This window comes from Silurus meridionalis, chromosome 17 (assembly GCF_014805685.1).
Source record: "Silurus meridionalis isolate SWU-2019-XX chromosome 17, ASM1480568v1, whole genome shotgun sequence".
Classification (NCBI taxonomy): Eukaryota; Metazoa; Chordata; class Actinopteri; order Siluriformes; family Siluridae; genus Silurus; species Silurus meridionalis.
Window position 1 is genome coordinate 8,671,450 of NC_060900.1, and position 22,844 is coordinate 8,694,293.

At 36.8% G+C, this 22,844-nt stretch overlaps 1 protein-coding gene across 3 annotated transcripts in view; it reads left to right on the forward strand.

The window, feature by feature from the left end:
* cacna2d3a (calcium channel, voltage-dependent, alpha 2/delta subunit 3a) overlaps positions 1-22,844 on the forward strand; it is a 238,455-nt gene that overhangs the window by 138,076 nt on the left and 77,535 nt on the right. For all 3 annotated transcript variants that reach the window (XM_046871522.1, XM_046871523.1, XM_046871525.1), the window contains exons 11-13: positions 2,226-2,339; positions 12,966-13,044; positions 21,054-21,187. In XM_046871522.1, coding sequence (XP_046727478.1) covers positions 2,226-2,339; positions 12,966-13,044; positions 21,054-21,187 — 327 coding nt within the window. The remainder of the gene's footprint in view (positions 1-2,225; positions 2,340-12,965; positions 13,045-21,053; positions 21,188-22,844) is intronic.

Below are 22,844 nucleotides of genomic sequence, written 5' to 3' on the forward strand. Positions count from 1 at the left end.
ATGCTCAAATAAGCTGTGGCATTTAAGTAAAAAATAATTGACAATAACAGGCCCTTAATTGTGGCATTCCTCGCATCGTTAGAACATCTCCACCAGCCTAGACTTCTGGGTCCATAGATTTATGCAGTTGATGTCAAATTACCACTTTACCATTTACGTGCATCAGCAAACATTGAGATTCAGCAGATCAGGCTTGTTTTTTATTTTTCAACTGTCTAGTTTTAATGAGCCTGTGACCACTGTAGCTTTAGCTTTCTGTTTTTGGCTGACAGAAATGGAAATTGTCTTGATTTTTTCGCTGTGCTGCCCATCAGCCTTAATGTTCTACATATTGTGCATTTTAAGAAGCTTTTATGCTCTCTACAATTGTACCCAGTGGTTATTTGAGTTGCCAGAGCCTTTCTGTCAGCTCAAACCAGGCTGGCCGGTCTCCAGTGACCTCTCTCATAAACAAAGCATTTCTGTTTGCAGAACTGCAGCTCACTGGATTTTATTCATTACACTATTTTGAGAAAACTGTAGAGTCTAGTATGTGAAAATTCTAGGAAATCAGGAGTTGGAGAAAAACATTTTTAGGTTACGTATGTAACCCTAGTTCCCTGAGGGAACGAAACTCTGTGTCGAAATGCTTTTGGAAAGCCTTGCATTGTCCACGATCTGAATCACGTGTGAAATCCGGCAAGTAGGCAAGTCATGACGTCATCGATGTACGACGTCGCGCAAACCAGGAAGCTACAAAATGGCTGAGTGATGGTAGTGACATTAGCTTCTGTGAAAGAGAAAAGGTAAGCCATACTCCGGGTGGAATAAGCCTTGACTCTGAAAGGAGTGGGAAGACCAGAGGACTAATAAGATGAGGAATTGGCATTCACTTTCCATCTGCTGAGAGTCTGCTTATTGGCAGGAAAACCTTTCCTATTAGGATTTTGCTTCTTCTGGTCGGGGGCTGGGAAAGGAGGAGGGCAGAATGCCTGCAGTGCGACAGGTCTTGAGGGAGCTGTAGGCACCTTAGGCACAAACAAAAGTTTAGGGTGGAGAAAAGCACTGGCCAAGCCAGGGGTAAACTCCAGGAGAGACAGGGCCACGGAAAGAGCCTGTAGGTCCTTGACCCTCTTAATATATTGCCAGAAGAAAGGCATTCTTTAACAACAGGTACCTAAGGGCCACCTCAGCCAAAGGCTCGAAGGGGGGCTCAGATAGAGCTGCCAACACAACGGCCAAATCCCACACAGGCACTCTGGGTCGTATCCCAGACCTCAGCCTCCGGGTGGCGTGTAGGAAACGTGTCACAAGAGGTAGTTTCCACAGCAACTGCCCCACAGGTGGGGTACAATAAGCCTCGATAGCTGACATGTAAACCTTTAGAGGCACAGGAAATGCTCATCCAGCGTTGCTTCCGCTTTTCACGTTATCGCTAGCTTGGACACGGCCCGCGTCATTACCTCCAGGAGCTCCTCAAACAGCACAGGCTGTGAGGAATCCGTGGGTTTGCTAGCTTCCAAAAATTCTCCCTCTTTGGAGGAAGTAATATGGAGCTCCGGGTTGCATGCGCCGGGAGAAGAAACCACCGCAGGGCATGCTTCCCCTGGGAACGGGTGCTCGGCCTGGCTGGGAAAGCTAGAGGGGACTCATCTATCTCCATACCTTCTGCTAGGTCGGCCTGCGAGCCCCATGACCTTGGGCTGCGTCGCCTTGGCGAGCACGGGACCTGAGCCACAAGGAAGAGCACTCTCCTCGAAGAGCGCTTTACAGGAGCGAAGCATGCATATAGCTATACGGCTACAGCGTGAACATTCATCTCCCTCGAGAGCCGATTGAGCATGCTTCACTCCCAAGCAAACAACGCATAACTCATGTAATGAAACGGGGGCAAGGAGGGACACACATGCGAAAACTTTTTTATTGATTTATTGCTTTGAGCCATTGCTTGCACAGATTCACACACAAAGCACAAATAGAACAAAAATAGAAGCTAATGTCGCTACCATTGCTTAGCCATTTTGTCGCTTCCTGGTTTGCGCGACGTCGCCCCACCGATGACATCACGGCCGAATTTCACACTTGTCTGGCACCAACCATTATGCCACGACTATGCCAATGAGATCAGTTTTTTCTCCCTATTCTGATGGTTGTTATAAACACTATATTAGATTTTATTGATTATAAACCTTGAAAAATAATAAATTAAGCGTTTTATAGGTGTACATAAAAATGTGTGTGTCCAGTTCAATCAAACAGGTCGTGGGAGTGTGTGCAGTCAAGCCATCATGCTTGTGACGGATGGAGCAGTGGATATGTATGACTCCGTCTTTGAAAAGTACAACTCACCGGACAAAAAGGTAATTTTCTCAAGAAGAGGAATGGATAAAGTGGAAAGAAATTGATATTAGAGATTAATTAATTTCTCTGTGTCACCACCAGAATTCTTCTTATCCACTGCTTCTTGGATGCTTGACCTTAACACAAACATTCACACAAACACACACACACACACACACACACACACACACACACACACACACACACACACACACACACACATATACAGTGAGGAAAATAAGTACACCCTTGAACACCCTGCTATTTTGCAAGTTCTCCCACTTAGAAATCATGGAGGGGTCTGAAATTGTCATCGTAGGTGCATGTCTACTGTGAGAGACATAATCTAAAAAAAAAAATCCAGAAATCACAATGTGAACCAAGGAGTGGCTCTGTAAGAAGCATATCAAGGTTCTGGCGTGGCCTAACCAGTCTCCAGACCTAAACTCAATAGAGAATCTTTAGAGGGAGCTCAAACTCCGTGTTTCTCAGCGACAGGCCAGAAACCTGACTGATCTAGAGAAGATCTGTGTGGAGGAGTGGGCCAAAATCCCTCCTGCAGTGTGTGCAAACCTGGTGAAAAACTAAAGGAAACATTTGACCAATTGCAAACAAAGGCTACTGTACCAAATATTAACATTGACTTTCTCAGGTGTTCAAATACTTATTTGCAGCTGTATCATACAAATAAATAGTTAAAAAATCATACATTGTGATTTCTGGATTTTTTTAGATTATGTCTCTCACAGTAGACATGCACCTACGATGACAATTTCAGACCCCTCCATGATTTCTAAGTGGGAGAACTTGCAAAATAGCAGGGTGTTCAAATACTTATTTTCCCCACTGTATATATATATATATATATATATATATATATATATATATATATATATATATATATATATATATAGAGAGAGAGAGAGAGAGAGAGAGAGAGAGAGAGAGAGAGAGAGATCCTCAGTAAAGCTAAAAAATGCACACTGTATAGAAATGTGTATGAGTATGTGCTTCTGACCTAAATCATGGCCAGGTCTCTCCACAGCAAGGTCCAATACTGTGCTAATGTTCTCCCCTTTGTGCACAACATTATTATAACCCCCCCCAATCCACACTTTGCTTCAGTGTTAAAGTTCTCCCCTGGCGCCACGTCATTAATGATTCCTCCGTGAGCGCTACACATAATGTGCTTCCATGTGGCCTGCTGACAAACCGCACCGCTATTATCTAGCCATGTGTTGCGCAGTTAATGTTCCTCTTCTCTTTCCGACACTGGAGTCATTGTTCTTCTGAAATATGCCATTGCTAACTTTCTTTCATTATGCTTTCGGGATTCTGAGATCTCCGTGGAGTTATGATAATGCCATGTTTAAAACTGCAGACTTTCACGTTTCCTTTTTTTTAATTCATAAATCAGCAGATATGTCCCAATAATGAGTTAAGTGAAAAGTACAATTTGTGAAAGTAACTATAAAAGAAATGCAATTATTTCGATATGGTTATATTAAGTATATTTAGTTGTTTTAGTAAATAATACTATATCTTAGGGGTAAAATAAGATTAGATAAATTAAATAAGATAAGATAAGATAAAAGATAGAACTTTATTAAAAAATAATATTCAAATATTTTTTTCTTACAATTTTTTTTCGCAGAGATTTCTTCAGATTCAAGAAAAAAAATATGCATGTATTATAAACAAAAAATAGATATTTGAGTATAATGTATTCAAAAATACAAAAAAGAAGGTGCTAAAGAACTACAAACAAATTGCACATAATGTGACATTGCACATGATGTGATATTGCACATGGTATTGTATTGCGCATGGTTTGAGTATAATTTTGCACATGGTATTATATTAACATACTTTGTAATTATTATTAGTGGAATTTCAATAATGCACCTGCATATGCATTACACACAATAATGTGCACATTATATTACTATTATACACATTATATGATTTAATTATTAATTTAATTATTACAAATACAATGAAAATGTACCATAATGCAGAATCGGTGGAAGCTTAATTTATTAATGCATAGAAAATACTGTGCTGGAAATTCGCCTAGGTGGAAGTGAACACTTCAAAATAAATCACCATGCAATCCACGAAAGTCAATAAAATGGCCCGGTGGTTGGGGACCCCTGCATTACATGATTTCAACGATTGGCACAGAAGCAAATAACGGTCCGAATTTAAACTAATAACCAAAAAATGAAGCTGTTGGTATTCATTAATTGTGAATGAGTTCATCAAATTTATCTAAAATGATCAAAATATCCATATTCACTCTATAAGTTAGATGCAAAACCATCTATTTAGCTGAGTAATGATTGTATATAAGGGAGAGCATTAATTTAGAGCTGTGGTTAAACTGACTGGAACTATCTGTTTGTTCAGCGATTTTAACACGTCCAGCTAATCAGAATCGTGTATTCAGACAGACCATGGAATAAGCCTTAATTCACTGCTAATCAGTTATTATTATTATTATTTTATACATACTTTTTTTTTATTGAAACAAAACACACAAAAAAACTCTTCACAATCCAGTTAAGATTTATATTGCTGTGCTTATTTAATGCTTTACACCAGCTTACGCCAATACTATACAGTAAATTATAACTGCCATCATGACAGTGTTTTTTGTTGCAGGTTTGTGTTATGTATTTGTGCTTTTTTGCTTCTCATAAGTGCACACACTTGTGCACACTAGTCTGAGCACTGGATTTGCGACAATTATCACCTGCCATATTTCTTTTTTTGCAAGTGTGTATGTAAAAGGGTGTGTGTTTTACAATTTGAATTAGAATACCTGTCTTTAATGGATGAAATCGTTAGGAATTTGCATCTGCTTGAATCTTTCATCTGGGACACTTCTTTGAGTTTTGACTTTTATTATATGTGTCTCTTTAAAAAAAAAAAAGAGATAGTAGGTTGGGGCAGGTTGGCACTACTGACCCTGTTGGAGGGCATCTACTCTCACAATAGGCATTTATCATCGGCACCTTTGGTGCTGTCACCATGGCAACGCTCTTCTCTGAACAGACCTGGCAAACCTGCATCTTAGTTTTGGAACAAATGCGGGGTTTTTAGGATAGAAGCTGGAATGATGCTAAAGCTGAAAAATTGAGCGTCTATAATTCTGTGCAATGGTTTACGTTTATCCGTGTCAAATTCGATCAAGCAGTCACTAAGCATTCTATTCCGTTTACTATATAGCGAATGCACATCATCCAGTCAGCAGCAAACAATTACCAGTTGTATTTTCTTATTAATATATTTGTAAAAAGAACTTTACAAGACACAATATTATTATTATTTTTTTATCTTCGTTTAAATTACTGTATAAAATGTATGTTTCGATAAAATATAATCATATAGGGAACTCAAAAGAAAATAAACCCGAAACACTTTTTTATTTACATTTTTTTTTCATCTACACAAAAGGTTAAAATTACTGAACATACTATATATCAGTAATTGATTTATATCAAGGCTTTTATTTACTGAAAATTGACAAGCAAATTACATTTAATAATTTACATTAAATACTGACCATAATGTAATTTCATTTTAAATTAACATTTTTGATCAATTAAAATGATTTTTTAACACAAAAACTAATTTACCATGAATGTAAAATGCATTTCAAACCATTAGCTTGTTAGTCAATTATAAATGGGTTTGTATAAAAAAAAAAACACGTTTTTAGAGCACATTTTACATCTAGTCATACATCCTGACATAAAATTGCATGTACAAATCAAAGAGTTTGGAGTGGCTTAGTTGGTTGCTTAGTAACATCTAGCAAATATGTTATCTCTGCATAGTTTCATCCATTAAATTAACTTTTTGTCAATTTACATCACATATATAATTTATTTGAAGAAAAAAAAAGCACCTACATGCACTGTGCTTAATGTATACTATCTAGCTGAAGGCTGATTTATAATTACTTGCTTTTTGTAAATGGAAATAGGTCTGCGCCATACATGAGTTTTGCTGTGAGCAAATACACTATATGGATTATAAAATAATTTGGTCACCTGACTTTTCCAACCATACAGTATGTGGTTCTTCCCCAAATGTTAGCAAATAGTTGGAGGCACACAACTGTATTGGATGTCTTTGAATTATGTAACATTACATTTTCTTTTCAACTAGGAGACCTAAACCTGTTCCAGCAAAACAATGCAGTGCACAAAGCCAGCTCCCTGAAAATAAGGTTTATATTGGTTGAAGTGGAAGATCTTGAGTTGACTCCTATCAAGCTCCTACTCCAAGATCATTAACTGACTTTAGCACCATTTTAAGTGCTGAGGTCAAGTCCCCACAAGCACACTACAAAATCTAATGGAATATGTTTCTATTAACATGTGAAGTTATTATAACAGCAAAAGGGGACTAAAAATGGAATGGGAAGTTCAAAAAGGGCATATGGTCAGGTGTTTACACACTTTTGTCCATATAGTGTAAGACTGTCTATAGTAAGTAAAAGACAGTCATGGTGCTACAGACATACAATGAGAGAATCCTTACAGTTGTGGTCTTGCAACCATTATCACTAAAATTAATTTATGCATTCAAATCAAAGTAGTGGGCAGAGGTGAGTTTTTCTGAGATTTACTGAAGTAAAAGGTTACACATTAATATTCAATAAAGTCAAATGAAAAATGAAAATACTCTAATAATGTACAGAGAGGTGAAAAATGTACTTAACTACAGTAACAGTGTAAAAATAAATCACTGGTAAAGGATAACGCAGCAGTCCCTTGGTGACCCCTCTGGCTTTTTCCATTAGAACATATAAGTCACTCCATTGTCTGTTGTTGGCTGGGAGTCTTCATAAATGTGTGCAGCTGTCTGAAAAGAACAAACTCTCTGGCTTTTTCCCATTGAATGTATATAGAAGTGTAGTCTCTTTAGGGACTCTGAGTGCCCCATCCTATACATCTCTCTTTTAATTTCATACGCACATATTTATTCAGAGGAGACATAGTGTCACATAATACAGAGAAGTAATCATGCTTTGCTATTTGATATCATAGAGCAGTAGGTGCAGTAGATTTAGAGACAATAGTTCTTTTAAAGATCGTACTAACCTGCATTGAATTACAGAACTATATACAGAACTACATAATGACACATAAATAATATTGTACAAAATGCTTTTTGTTTTTAAGCCTCATTACAAATGAAGTGTTTAATACAAGTTTACCTATAATAAATCCATTAAAACTATACTGCAACTACTGCATAACGTATATTGTATATAGACTTAAATAGTATCGTATTTTATAGCTAAACACAGGCATGTGTTTTTAACAGAACAAATGGTGGCTCATTACTATTGTACAGCTTTTTCTTGTAAGGTAAGAGTTTAATATTTGGACATTTGTACCAGCTGAATGTATGAGAGAGAATACAATGTATATGACATTGAGTATCTTAATGAATATTCTGTTGAGGAACCGACTAACTCAACATACATGTTGTAAAAAAAAAAGAATATTTTGAAAGGATGCCTGTATTGATTATTGAAAACTTTTTTTTGTGTAACCACAATGCATACAGTGCATAAAGCATTTGAACATTTTTGAGAACTGATAAGTTATCATGATTTTTACAGCAACAGCACAAATCCTCATATTTATAATTGCCTTGAGAGATGTCAGAAAAAATGCACTAACAATAGAGCAAGTGATAGGGAGGCATAGCTATGGAATAGGACAGGGGTGTGCTAATGAGGCATAGGTATGGAATAGGACATGGGTGTCCAATCTTCTCCACAAAGGCAAAGGTGTGGGTGCAGGTTTTTATTTCAACCAAGCAAGAGCATCACCAAATTTTACATGTTTAAATATAATGATATTCATTTTCAATGACTATCAGAAGTTCCCTCGATTGGTTGTATTGAAAACCTTCACCCAAAAGATTGGACACCACTGGTATAGGATATCATTTTATGTTTAGATCATCCCTCTGAGATGTTCGGTTTGATCACCTGAGGCAATTCTATTGATAAAAAAAATTGTGTAAATACTGTTTTATTTAATTAATTTCTTTGCAGTTTACATTTACATAAACATAATACAAAATCTAGAAATGTCTTATAATTGATTTAATTTTTTTCTTTTCCTTTCTGTCCTGTACCCATCTCCTCCCATCACACCTGTGGGCTATTATCTGCGCTAGCTCACTGCTAATGGCAGGTCTGTGCTAATGATCACAGACTTCCAGCTTGCTCTGTGCAAATACACCCCTAGACACTGAAGACTTTTCTGTTCTCAAGCCTTCTTTTTTAAGTGCCTTTTATGAAATATCTTCAGTTTATTTTTTATTTTTTAAATAAACTTAAGATAACGGCTGTAGAAATCATCAGGTATAGATAAAATCCCGAGTTTCTTTGTAGTACACATTTTACATTATTGAAAGGAAGGGGTACTAAAATTGAGACAATCAATATGATTATAATTGCTTCACATTATTATCTCTGAGATGTATGATTTCTGCTGTTTCCTTTTTATTATGTCTGCAGTAGAACATGTTATATTGTCTTTAATGCTGCCCATGGGAGACATGATATTAAATCAGTCCATAATTACGTAGATTTTCACAAGAGAAGTGCTTAAGATTAAATTATCATTGGATCTTCGTTTTTTTCCAATGGCTCTAAAAGGCTTTAGGCCTCAGCTCACTGTGTTTAGGATTGCTTAGATTGTATTACATTCACCACAGATATAGAGTGAAACACAGAGCGAGAGAGGTTCTACTCAGAAAAATTACCACTAATGACTTGAGTTTAGCATTTTTCGCTTAAAGCAATGTTAAATGTATTATTAATTTAAAGACATGAGATATAGAACAAATTATTCATTTATTTATTGTCATCTAATGCATATTAGACATGAGGTGGAATTACATCTTTGAAAAGATGCCAGTTCATTGACAATAGACATACGCATTCCCAAACCTATGGGAAATTCACACCCACTAAACCACCTATTGGTATTTTTTCAGAGAAGGTTCCACAACTCTAAATGACTATGTAAGACTACAAAAAACACATTTCTTATAATCACACACTCCGGTGTTCACAATATTTGTCATACTCTAGTGTTTGTTTATAGTTTTTATGATTTATAATTAAGATAAACCTTTATTCGTCCCACAGTGGGGAAATTTCTAAAAATTTCTACCAATTATACTATTGGTATCACCCAAATGAAAATAGGTTCCCCCTTTGAGTCTGACTATCTGGTTTGAGACAATGCCCATCGTAAAAAGCGCTATAGAAATAAACTTAAATTGAATTGAATATTATTAAAGCTCTAGGAGATCTCGTGTCACTCGACTCTCTGAATTTTGTAGTGGTAAAGTGTGTCTTTCTATATAGCTCAGCAGTTAAGGTTTAAGGTTCCTGCTTAGACACTGAACTTTCATTTCAGTATGTATGCGATTTGAACTTTTTTCTTATTCGACAATGACCTCATTATTCATCTTTTCACATAAAATCCCTATACTTTTCTGTGTGTCCTACAGCACCTCCTGCTGCGTAATTGTGTTTGTGGGTATTTTTTTGTGCATGTTTGTGGGTGTGGGTGTGTGTGTGAGAGAGAGAGAGAGAGAGAGAGAGAGAGAGAGAGAGAGAGAGTGTGTATGAGCTCCTCCCCATGGACAGAAGATAATGATGCAGACAGAACCCATCTGGATATAACACTCTCAGGGGCTAGGGGTCAGTGAGTCGTAACGCAGGTCTCTCTCTCTCTCACACACACATACACTTGCAGGAGGTTTATGTGCATGTTTGTGTGCCTGTACTGTATGTGTTTGTCTCTTGAAACCTTTCAGCCCTGTAATTTTTGCTGTTTCTGCTGCCTTCACATTTACTTTTCCCACATTTCTATGACTAATAGACAATCAATACAGATCCAGATAGGACGGCACAAAAGATTCCAGTGCACAAGACTGCAAAAGTGTTGATATGAGTTTAAATATTTACTATGTTATGTCATGGTATAAATGACCTCAGATATCCACTAAGAATGATATTTAACACTGAATGAACTTTAAGTTCTGTATTACAGCAAATTTTTCAATAGTATGGAAGATCTCAACTGCAGGAAAGATAACACAAAAACATACACTATTACTTAATTAGAATTGGCATAGGCGCTACAATGTTAAAGTAACTCCTACAGTTTTGAATTAGAGTAAGTCAAGAGGTATTGTCATTTCTACTATACACTGGTACACAGTACACAGTAAAAACAAGACAATGTTCTTTCAGAACCCTGGTACTACACTAAACAACATAGAACTACAACACACAACATAAAGCTACATAAATGCAATCCAGTGCAAACAATGCAGACAAAAGTGCAGACAGAATTAGATGTTAAATAAATACTGATGATTGTCTATGCAACCTCTAGTGTTTATATTGTTAACTTTTGTTCATTCCACCCAAATTGTGTTTGTGTAGAATAGATATTTTGATCCCTTTATGTGTAACTTGTAATATTGCTACACTTCACTCTCATGTTTCGTTCAAGTAGTCAGATCCTTTGCAACAACACTTGAAAATTAGCCCAGGTGCCTCACAATTCTCTCGAATGTTGCTAATATGTTTCTTCACCTTGAATAGAGTCCACCTGTTTAAAAGCTTATTGGACATAATTTGGAAAGGCACACATCTTTTTATAAAAGGACTCACAGCTGATAATGCAGATCAGAGCAAAAACCAAGCCATTAAGTCAAAGGAACTGTCTGCAGAGCTCAGAGACATGTTTTTACGCACAGCATTCTTTAGGTCCTGCACAGCATTTTAGTCAAGTTGAGGTCTGGATTTTAATTGGGCCATTGCAGCATTTTGATTCTGTTCTATTTCAACCATTCTGTTGTACATTTGATAGCTTCACATTTTATTCTTGCACACTTTGTTATACAGGAGTTCATGGTCAACTCATTGGCTGCAACTTACACATCTATTTTTTACATGGTTGTATAATGTTAATAAGAACTAAAAGTAGCTTGACTTCTTTGTCTCCCATCTTTTACTGTATGTTTTCATGATTCATTAATAGTTATTATTTTAACATATTTTATCTATCTACAACTTGAGTTCTTACAATTTGGGATGGAGACAATAACTAAATCTCATACCCAATGGATTTGGGACTTTTGTTTAAATGTCCAGCTGACAGATAGACAGTAGATTTAGCTGGTTTTGATGTTAAGCAGCATTTCTTATTCTATAAGTCAGGAACTACTTGTAGTAGCTGTTTCAGTGGATTCAGTGGGTTTTTGTGAGCTCTCTTAGGGCGGATGTTTATATTTGGTGCATTTAGAGCATATAGGAGCATGCATATGTCTAGAAAAAATATTTTCATAGGGTTTGCGAATGATAAAATTAGTATTGTGAGTGTCAAAAATGAAAACAACTAATTTTGTTATTATATCAGCAGCAGTGACATTGGTTTAGAGTTGCATAGGAAATGGAAACTGCAAGTAATTACTTTGGCTTTAGACAATTTTTCTCTCACCTGGGTTTTAAACACAGTTTCTGCACTTTTTTTCTGCTTTTGCTTTTACAGTGATGTTTTGTTTTCCAATAGGTAGAACAATTTCTAAAGTTTTGTTTGGAACAACTGTAACAGGAGTGCACCGAGCTAATCACTGATGATTTGGATTGGAGAAAACAAAAGCCTTTTTCTTGTTGTTTTTGTTCTTGTTGATCTCCTCCTCCTCCTCCTCCTCCTTCTTCTTCTTCTACTTCTTCTTCTTTTTCCTTCTTCTTCCTCCTCTTCTTCTTCCCTTTTTACCAAGGGTGTCTAGGCAGCCCATAGAACTGTCTGTTAAAAATATGTTAAATGTAGCAGACTTTTTAGGAAGTAAAATCTCCACCAAATTTGGGCCAAGTGCCAACAATTTACTGCTATTATCTGACCAAATTTGGGCCTATTTAAGAAGTATGATAATGGTCATGGTTTTTGAATCCCTTGTTTATTTATAAATTATAAAAGCAATTCCTAGCAACCAAGAAGTGAGGTTGTATCTCAGCAATGACTTTGGCAGTGACACAAAACTTCCCATAGAACCATAACCTGAATCTAGGCAACAAATCTTTGCCAGCATCACCTACTGGTCAGATGTCATTTAGCAGCCCCAATACCATGCAAAAAATGCGTACATTTAATTGTTATAATATTGAATCCTTGGTTGTGGTAAAAAAAAAGAAAAAAAAAACATCAGTAGTGAAGCTACAAATCACTTTTATCATTATTATTATTATTATTATTATTATTATTATTATTATTATTATTATTATTACAGCTGCATCTTAGTTTATGTTTCCTGGCTTCTTTTCTATTGAACAGCTCATTTTATTACATTTTATATTTAAATATATTTAAACTGCTGCAAGTTTATTACCTCATTTGTTTAAAAATGAAGTGCATTAGAAAAATGTTCTAGTGGTTTAGTTGACTCCCCCCTATTAATACTAAAGAGATAATCCTAATATGAATAGCAAACTAATGACTGCAGATATCAGCTTTTGAGTAAGCAGGCTTAGGGGCTATCTCCGGCGATTACGAATGACAGACAGCTAATATCTGCTTTCCTCTTCACAGGTTCGTATATTCCCTTACCTAATTGGTCGGGAGTCTGCCTTCGCTGATAATCTCAAATGGATGGCCTGCACTAACAAAGGTTTGGCTTCCTCAATTTCCCTTCCCATCATGCCACACTGCAAAGATTTCGACAGGCTGTTTAATGAGCATTGAGACCACTGGTAGATGGAAAACCGAGTGTAAATAAATGACTTCTCAGTCCAATGTTTATATGTTTGGAGATCATGATCTTTCTCACAGTTAAGTAGATGGAAGCAAAAAATAGCAAATGTTAGAAATAGTAAAGACTGTCCGCTAACATAGCGTGTGCAAACGAGTCCATGTCTGAGTACCTAATGAGATATATATATATACAGTGGAACCCGGTTATGTCGATGTCCTAGGGGGTCGCCAAAAAGCATCGAGATAACCGATGATCGAGATAAACGAAAATCAAAATGGCGGCAATATATTAACGTGCTTGAAATTTCTTTATGTACATGATGTGCGTTAATAAATGAGAATGTGCATGCACGTCTTTTTGGAGGGGTTTTTTACACAACAGCGTTGCCGCGATTTGTTTGATGAAGGCATGCTATAAAAATACATACAGTACATGTTTGTTAACTGTCAGGAATCCACCTGCCACGCCCTCTTCGGCCCCCTTCAGCGTGTCAGGTGCTTTCTCGGCTGCTTTCTCTGAAGCTCCCGGCTTCAATCGCACACATATGGTGCTCGTTTAGCATCATCACCAGCTCCTATTTAAACTTCCACACTCTCACTGTCCGTTATTGTTGGTATATGTTGGTTCACGGCGGTCGTTGTTATCGCGCATGCGTATCCCGGTACGTGCCTTCCCACCGGCACTCTCTCAACGGCTGCGCTTTTCTTCCCAAAGCACATCGCGGATCATTCTATGCTTTTGCTGCTCATCCCATGTTCTCCCGTGTGCTGTTCAGCGCCGCGCTTCTACTTTCGCCTCCCATTCATCCCATAACATTTAACAACAAAAGGCATATGTGCACTAACTAACAGCAGAGATTCACCAGTATACAATACAACACCTGTAGCAGCTGTAAGGCTTGATTTTTCCACCACTTTCGCGAGTTCTTCTGCGGCTGCACCGAGATAACCGACGTTAATTGGCAAATTTTTTTTTTTTTTGTGCTCGAGATATTAGGGTTCGGCGACATAAAAAAAGTCGACATAACCGATAAAAAATGCTAAGAAAAAGCGGGAATTTGGCGGTTCCACTTCAAAAACGTCAACTTAATAGGGTTGTCGAGTTAACCGAGGGCGAGATCACCGGGTTCCACTGTATATATATATATATATATATATATATATATATATATATATATATATATATATATATATATATATATATATAGCCACTGGCTTGCCCTTGCCCATCAGGGACAAACTTACACTTATAAAGAACATATTCATTTTTATCACCACATTATCTGTGTAAAGCTGCTTTGAGACAATGTTCATTGTTAAAAGCGTTATATACAAATAAAATTTAATTGAACTGAATATATTTGCACTTAATATCTGCATAGCAAGGAAATAAAACAAACAAACAATTTAAATGCAATTTTTTTGTGTTTATTTTTCAATGTGATTGTTATATATTAATTCTGAGACTCAATTATTTTATAATATATTCCAAGATATATTCCATTTTCCACTTATTCCAAAGTTGTTTCAGTTTTTACTATTTCAGTTGTCCGACATCAATTTCAGACATTGATTTAAAGAAACATAAACATTTTTTTGTTAATAAGTTTATTATAATATGCATATTGAATTTAGATTTTTTGAATTTTTTTTAATATTAATTTTATCTCAACATACTCAACATAGATCATTAAGATAAAACATTACGTAAATCATCAGGACACAAACTGAACTTTTCTAGTTTTTCACAAAGACGGTTTTTAATTGCCGGATGTGTGTATCATTTTGGTTCACTGATTTGAGAGGCGGATTTTGGTGCCTGATTTGAGACTTGGCGAATTTGTAAAACGTCAAGAATGAACGTGTGTTGCATTGAAGGTTTTAATTTTGCCTTTTTATACTTATTTATTTATATTTTTAATAAAATGGTCAAGCAGAAATGTGCGCTGCATCAATCGAGCATTAATAATAAAATTTGTGCCGTTTAAATTAATTTGCTTTAATGTGTTATTAACGTGTTAAATTTGACAGCTCTAAAATATCTATCTATCTATCTATCTATCTATCTATCTATCTATCTATCTATCTATCTATCTATCTATCTATCTATCTCTCTATCTATCTATCTATCTATCTATCTATCTATCTATCTATCTATCTATCTATCTATCTATATATTGAGATTTTCCTCAAAATTCTACAAACAATACCCCATAATGACAACGTGAAAGAAGTGTATTTGAAATCTTTCAAATAAAAAAAAAAGAAAGAAAAAAAAATCACGTACATAAGTATTCCCAGCCTTTACTCAATACTGTACTTTGCTGAAGTCAAGTTAATAGTCAAGAAGCTTTTATTGTCATTTTAACCAAATATAGCTGATGCAGTACACAGTAAAATTAAACAATGTTCCTCCAGAACCCTGATGCTACATAAAACAACATAAAACAACAATCACAGAAACAGAAAAACACAGGGCCAAGGACTAGTAAGTGTCCTCGCCACATAAAGTGCATGTGTGCAACCTGACAATACACAGAACACAAAATATCACCTTTGAAGCACCTTTGCACCTTTGACACCAATTAACATCTTTTTAAGTATGATGCTACAAACTTGCCATGCCTATTTTTGGGCAGTTTCTTTGCAGACCCGCTCAAGCTTTATAAGGTTGGATGGGGAGCATCTGTGCACCACTATTTTCAGATCCCTCCATGGGTTCAATCGAGTATAAGTCTGGGTTCTGGCTGGGCCACTCAAGGACATTCACAGAGTAACACTCCTTTGTTTTCTTGACTGTGTGCTTACGATCATTGTCCTGAAAGATGAACCGTCGCCCCAGTCTGAAGTCCAGAGAGCTCTGGAGCAGGTTTTCAAGGATGCAGGTTTTCAAGGATCAAGGATGTATCTGCACACTGTTGCATTCATCTTTCACTTGATCCTGACTAATCTCCCAGTTCCTGCTGCTGAAAAACTTCCCCACAGCATGATGCTGCCACAACTATGCTTCACTGTAGAGATGGCCAGGTGATGAGTGGTGTGTGGTTTCCTCCAGACATGAGGCTTGGCATTTATGCTGAAGAGTTAAATCTTTGTTTCTCATGGTCTGAGAGTCCTTCGGGTGCCTTTTTGACAAAATCCAGTTGGGCTGTCATGTGCCTAGGAGCAGTGGCTTCCATTTAGCCACTCTACAGTACCATACAGGCCTGATAGGTGGAGTGCTGCAGAGATGGTTGTTCTTCAGGAAGGTTCTCCTCCCTTCACAGAGAAATGCTGGAGTGGCAATTGGGTTCTTGGTCACCTCCCTGACTAAGGACCCTCTCTCCTGCTCGCTTAGTTTTGCCAGGCAGCCTGCTCTAGGAAAAGTCCTGGTGGTTCCAACCTTCCTCCATTCATTAATGATAGAGGCCACAGTGCTCATTGGGAATGCTGTAGACATTTTTTCTGTTACCTCCCCCACATCTGTAACTCAATAGAATTCTGTCTCGGAGGTCTAAAGACAATTCCCTGTACCTCATGGTTTGGTTTGTGCTCTGACATGCACTGTTAACTGTGGGACCTTATATAGACAGGTGTGTGCCTTTCTAAATCATGTCAAATCAACAGAATTTACCAGAGGTGAATCAATCAAGTTGTAGAAACATCTCAAGGATAATCAGTGGAAACAGGATGCACCTGAGTTGTGAATACTTATGTACGTGGTATTTTTTCATATTTTTTTTGTAATAAATGTGCAAAGATTTCAAGCAAATGTCTCTCATATTTTATGAGGTATTATTTGTAGAATTTTAAAGAAAATAATCAATGTAATCCATTTTGGAAAAGTGGAAGTGGAAATACTTCCTGGATGCACTGTATGCATGTATACAGTGTATATATATATATATATATATATATATATATATATATATATATATATATATATATATATATATATATATACACACACAAATAATATGTAAATCATACAAATAATGTATTAAATCAATGTCCATGCATAGTTATTTTCAAACAAACAGATACATTTAATTGGCAGGCTCTTATTTAAGAAAAGGTTTTGTCAGGATTAAAATGCATGCATTCATTCAATATTTGTGTACACGTCATCACTTATTCTATATCTAAAAAAACTCAATGCTTTTTCCTTATCTGGATGCATATGAAATGTTTCACATCACAGCAACCTTGAAAATCCATTTCCCCTTGCACTGATTTTCCTCTTCAATGCTTCTCTCTGATGCCATTGTGTCACTACATTTCCACTTGGATGGTTTCTGGACAGGGAGGACCTTGTATGGAAAATGGATCACTAGGCACTATTTCTCTGATCTACTTTTACTTTTTTTGGTTGTATTTCTTTTCTGTCTGACTTCTGCACTATAGATAGTGTGAGTCATACACCAGACACATGAGGACGAGCTTTAACCTTTTCATAACAAATACTATAGCTGCATAATAAATGCATTAAAATTATTTTTGTGTAGCTTAAATTAAGCTTAGGTTTGTCCCTTGAAGACTTTCTGTCTGTATAATACATTATATTGTATGAAATATATTGTATATATTGTATTAAACTATATTGTATTTTACTGTCATAAGCATCCCTGTATATACACTTTTTTCTCATATATATCATTATATATTTTATATAGTTTATACTCTTTATTTATCTGCCTTCTTCTTTTTTCTTGGTTTATTTTTTCTCCCCATTCTACTCCCTCATGCCGGACTGTCGTAAAAAGCATTTCACTGCATGTCGTACTCTGTATGTATGTGTATGTGACAAATAAAATTTGATTTGATTTGATTATTGGCAAAGGTTTTTGGACACCCAACTATAAGTTTTGTATGTGTTTTTAAATATGCTATTGTACATGTAGTCAAACTTTTTTGTCCATTGTCCTCCATTCTTCTGGAAAGATCATTCATCTACAAGTGTGTTAGTAATTTCAGGTATCGATGTAGGTAGGGTGACAAGGCCTGGGATGGACTCAGTGTTTGAATTAATCTCAAAGGTGTTCAATAGAGATGAGGTTTATTATAGCAGGCCACTCAGGTGTTAGGAAACCACCAGCCAAGCCTCCCTCCTACATTCAGCACACTCGCACAGCCTCGCCCTCCTACTAATCACCTTCACCTGTCTCCAATCTACTCTCCAGTTCATAAGGCCCCTATTTCCACTCGCTCACCGTCCGATCTACTGTTCACACTGGCAATCATCCCTGGACATCCCACATTACGAATTATACCGTACGGTTATAAAGTTTGTGCTTATACTGAAGCTTTTGCCTTGTGTACTGAGACTAATAAATCGTTTGCCCTTACTCTGGTTTCCGACTCCAGGGTAGATTTCATCATGGACCTTCCCAACTCGGACGGTAACACCAGCGTCTTAGTGGTTGTGGACCGATTCTCCAAGGTTTGCATGCTGGTTCACCTCCGTGGCCAGTCATCATACTGTAATCAGGGCCAAACAACCTGGAAACGCTTCCTCCCCTGAGCCAGTACATATATATATATATATATATATATATATATATATATATATATATATATATATATATATATATATGTGTGTATATATATATATATATATATATATATATATATATATATATATATATATATATACATATATATATATATACATATATATATACAGTGAGGGAAATAAGTATTTAAACACCCTGCTATTTTGCAAGTTCTCCCACTTAGAAATCATGGAGGGGTCTGAAATTGTCATCGTAGGTGCATGTCTACTGTGAGAGACATAATCTAAAAAAAAAAAAAATCCAGAAATCACAATGTATGATTTTTTTACTATTTATTTGTATGATACAGCTGCAAATAAGTATTTGAGCACCTGAGAAAGTCAATGTTAATATTTGGTACAGTAGCCTTTGTTTGCAATTACAGAGGTCAAACGTTTCCTGTAGTTGTTCACCAGGTTTGCACACACTGCAGGAGGGATTTTGGCCCACTCCTCCACACAGATCTTCTCTAGATCAGTCAGGTTTCTGGCCTGTCGCTGAGAAACACGAAGTTTGAGCTCCCTCCAAAGATTCTCTATTGGGTTTAGGTCTGCAGACTGGCTAGGCCACGCCAGACCCTTGATATGCTTCTTACAGAGCCACTCCTTGGTTATCCTGGCTGTGTGCTTCGGGTCATTGTCATGTTGGAAGACCCAGCCTCGACCCATCTTCAATGCTCTAACTGAGGGAAGGAGGTTGGTGCCCAAAATCTCGCAATACATGGCCCATGTGCAGAAAAACACCCCCAAAGTATGATGCTACCACCCCCATGCTTCACAGTAGGGATGGTGTTCTTGGGATGGTACCCATCATTGTTCTTCCTCCAAACACGTTTAGTGGAATTATGACCCAAAAGTTCTATTTTGGTCTCATCTGACCACATGACATCACATTTCTCCCATGACTCTTCTGGATCATCCAAATGGTCATTGGCAAACTTAAGACGTGCCTGGACATGTGCTGGTTTAAGCAGGGGAACCTTCCGTGCCATGCATGATTTCAAACCATGACGTCTTAGTGTATTACCAACAGTAACCTTGGAAACGGTGCTCCCAGCTCTTTTCAGGTCATTGACCAGCTCCTCCCGTGTAGTTCTGGGCTGATTTCTCACCTTCCTTAGGATCATTGAGACCCCACGAGGTGAGATTTTGCATGGAGCCCCAGTCCGAGGGAGATTGACAGTCATCAGGTATGAGAATTCAATTATGAGAATTCCTACATATATATATATATATATATATATATATATATATATATATATATATATATATATATATATATAATGAATTCTCTTAATTGAATTCTCATACCTGATTAATCTGTGGGCGATTCATCTTTACATTTGTACTATTCAGATAGCAAAACAAGTCACAAGTTTATAATAATTAGCTCTTTTATTCCAGTTATTAAATTACCATTTCTACATTAACACACTTTACAAACAAAAGCATGTACTGCAGGTGCTCCACATACACTATATACACTTCGATACAGTGAGAAAATGAGCATGAGATTTTCCTTTCACTTGAACCAGGATACCTGGACATGTTCAAACATGACAATGACACTCTGCTCAAAGCAAACTCCATGAAGATATGCTTTGCATGGGTTGGAGTGGAAGATCTCCAGCTTTAGAGCTTAGATCTCAACCATATTGAACACCTTTGAGATTAATTAAAATGCTGACTGCACCCCAGGCCTCCTCAACTCACCAACATCAGTACCTGACTTTACTAATACCCTTGTGGATGAATGAGCATGAATCTTCACAAGCACTCTCCAAAATCTAGTGGCGAAGAGTGGAAGGAATTATAAGAGCAAATTGGGACTAAATATGGATTGCGATGCGCAAAAAGCACATTTAATTTTTATGACCAGGTGTTTGCAGACTTTTGCCAATATAGTGTTAATGGATTTATTTAAAGGGTGTGAGTGTGACATGGTAAATGAGCAAGGAGATATTTATTTACTTTTTCAAGTTTTCCACTGAAGGTGTTTTTATTATGGATGACCTTCTTATTTTATTACAGATCACTATCTCATTGACAAGTATTAGGTTTTGTTAACTTGTAGAGTAAAATTACTTTTGTTTTTATAAAGTTAGTCACAACAGAAAAAGGTTAGACAGACACTTCATGCCTATATCTTCAACTGTAAACATTAATTAATAAGTAATGCTACACTATAATTTTTGGAAAATAATCAATATTGTAAGATTGAAACTGTCATTCCTTGAACACCCTAATGGTATATATTTACTGTATATATTCTTTATACTGTATAGTGTGTATGGATCTTATATTATATTCCACAGGCTGGCTGATGAGTTTATATTACTACATATTACTACTACATTATACTATTGGTATTGAATAATTATTACTTTTTTTTTCAGGATATTTTACTCAGATCTCCACCTTAGCTGATGTTCAGGAAAATGTGATGGAGTACCTGCATGTGCTAAGTAGGCCAAAGGTGATTGACCAGGAACATGATGTAGTTTGGACTGAGGCATATATTGATAACACAGTAAGTAATATTACTTGTAGCCTATAATTACTGGCTTAATTACTAGTACTACCAGAACATACTCTATACGGACAAAAGTACTGGGACACTTAATTTTTCAGCCATATGTGGTTCTTTCCCAAACTTTTACCACAAAGATGGGGGCACAAAAATCATTAGGATGACTTTAGGTAGTAGGGCATTGTCATACCGGAAGAGGTTTGGGTCTCCTTGTGAAGTGAAGAGAACATTTAATGATACCGCATCCAGATACATCCCACATAATTGTGTGTCTCTAACTTTGTGGTAACAGTTTGGGGAAAAATCACATCCTCTTCTTATTTCAGCTGCTCCCATTAGTGGTCACCACAGTGGATCATCCATATCTATACAACCCTGCCTCTACATCTGCTACTTTTAAATTAACCAACTGCATGTCTTCTCTCACCACATACATAAACTTCCTTCTTGGCCTTCCACATTTCCTCCTGCCTGGCAGCTCCATCCTCAGCATTTTTCTACCTATAAACCCTATGTCCCTCCTTTGCACATGTCCAAACCATCTCAATCGCGCCTCCCTCACCTCGTCTCCAAAATGTCCTACATGCTTTGTCCATCTAATTGACTTGTTTTTAATCCTGTCCATCGTCACTCCAAATTAAAATCTCAGCGTCTTCAATTCTTTTTCCTAGAGCTTGCCTCCTGTCTTTAAGTCAATGTCACTGTTTCAAAACCATACAACATAGCAGGTATCACCACAGCCCTCTAAAGTTTCCCTTTCACTCTTGCAGATATCCTTTTATTACTAATCACTGTTGCCACTCTTCTCCACCCACTCTACCCTGCCTACCCTTTTTTTAGCACTTCACCACTTCTCCCTGCAACTGCACTTCTCCACTGCACTCACTCTCATTTACACACATGTACTCTGTCTTACTCCTTTTATTCCTCTTCTCTCAAGCACGTAGCTACACCTCTTCAGGCTCTTCTCAACCTGCTCTCTATTCTTACCAGAAATCACAATATCATCCACAAACATCAAATTACATTAAAACTCCTGTCTGACCTCGGCCGTCAACCTGTCCATCACCACTGCAAACGGAAAAGGGCTTAGAGCCGATCCTTGATGCAGTCCCACCTTTACCTTAAACCAGTCAGTCATTCCTACTGCATACTCCACTGCTGCCACACTGTCCTCATACATGTCCTGCACCACCCTCACATACCTCCCTGCCACACCTGACTTCTTCATACAATACCACTTTTTCAATACCAGCTTCTCTCACTGCACCCTGTCGTACGCTTTCTCTAGATCCAATCACATGTGATTCTTGGGGGAAGAATTACATATGGCTGGAAATGTTCAATACAAAAAGTAAAAAAAAAGTGTCCCAATACTTTATATATAGTATATATAAAATTTCAGCAAAATGAGTTTTTTGTTATTGTATTTCAAAAGGTGCAAAAATTATATTTTTAAGTAAGATTTTAATGTAGAGGATTGGGGGCAAGGCTGATAAAGTATAAACAGAATAATTGTGAGTCCATAGTGGAATATTGTACTGTATGTATATTAATTGTATTTATCCACATGAATAGATTTCTATTTAGATGTGCCCTGATTTTCCTGAATTTTCATATACTGGTCTATAATAAATATTAACAGTAACTTAAAACA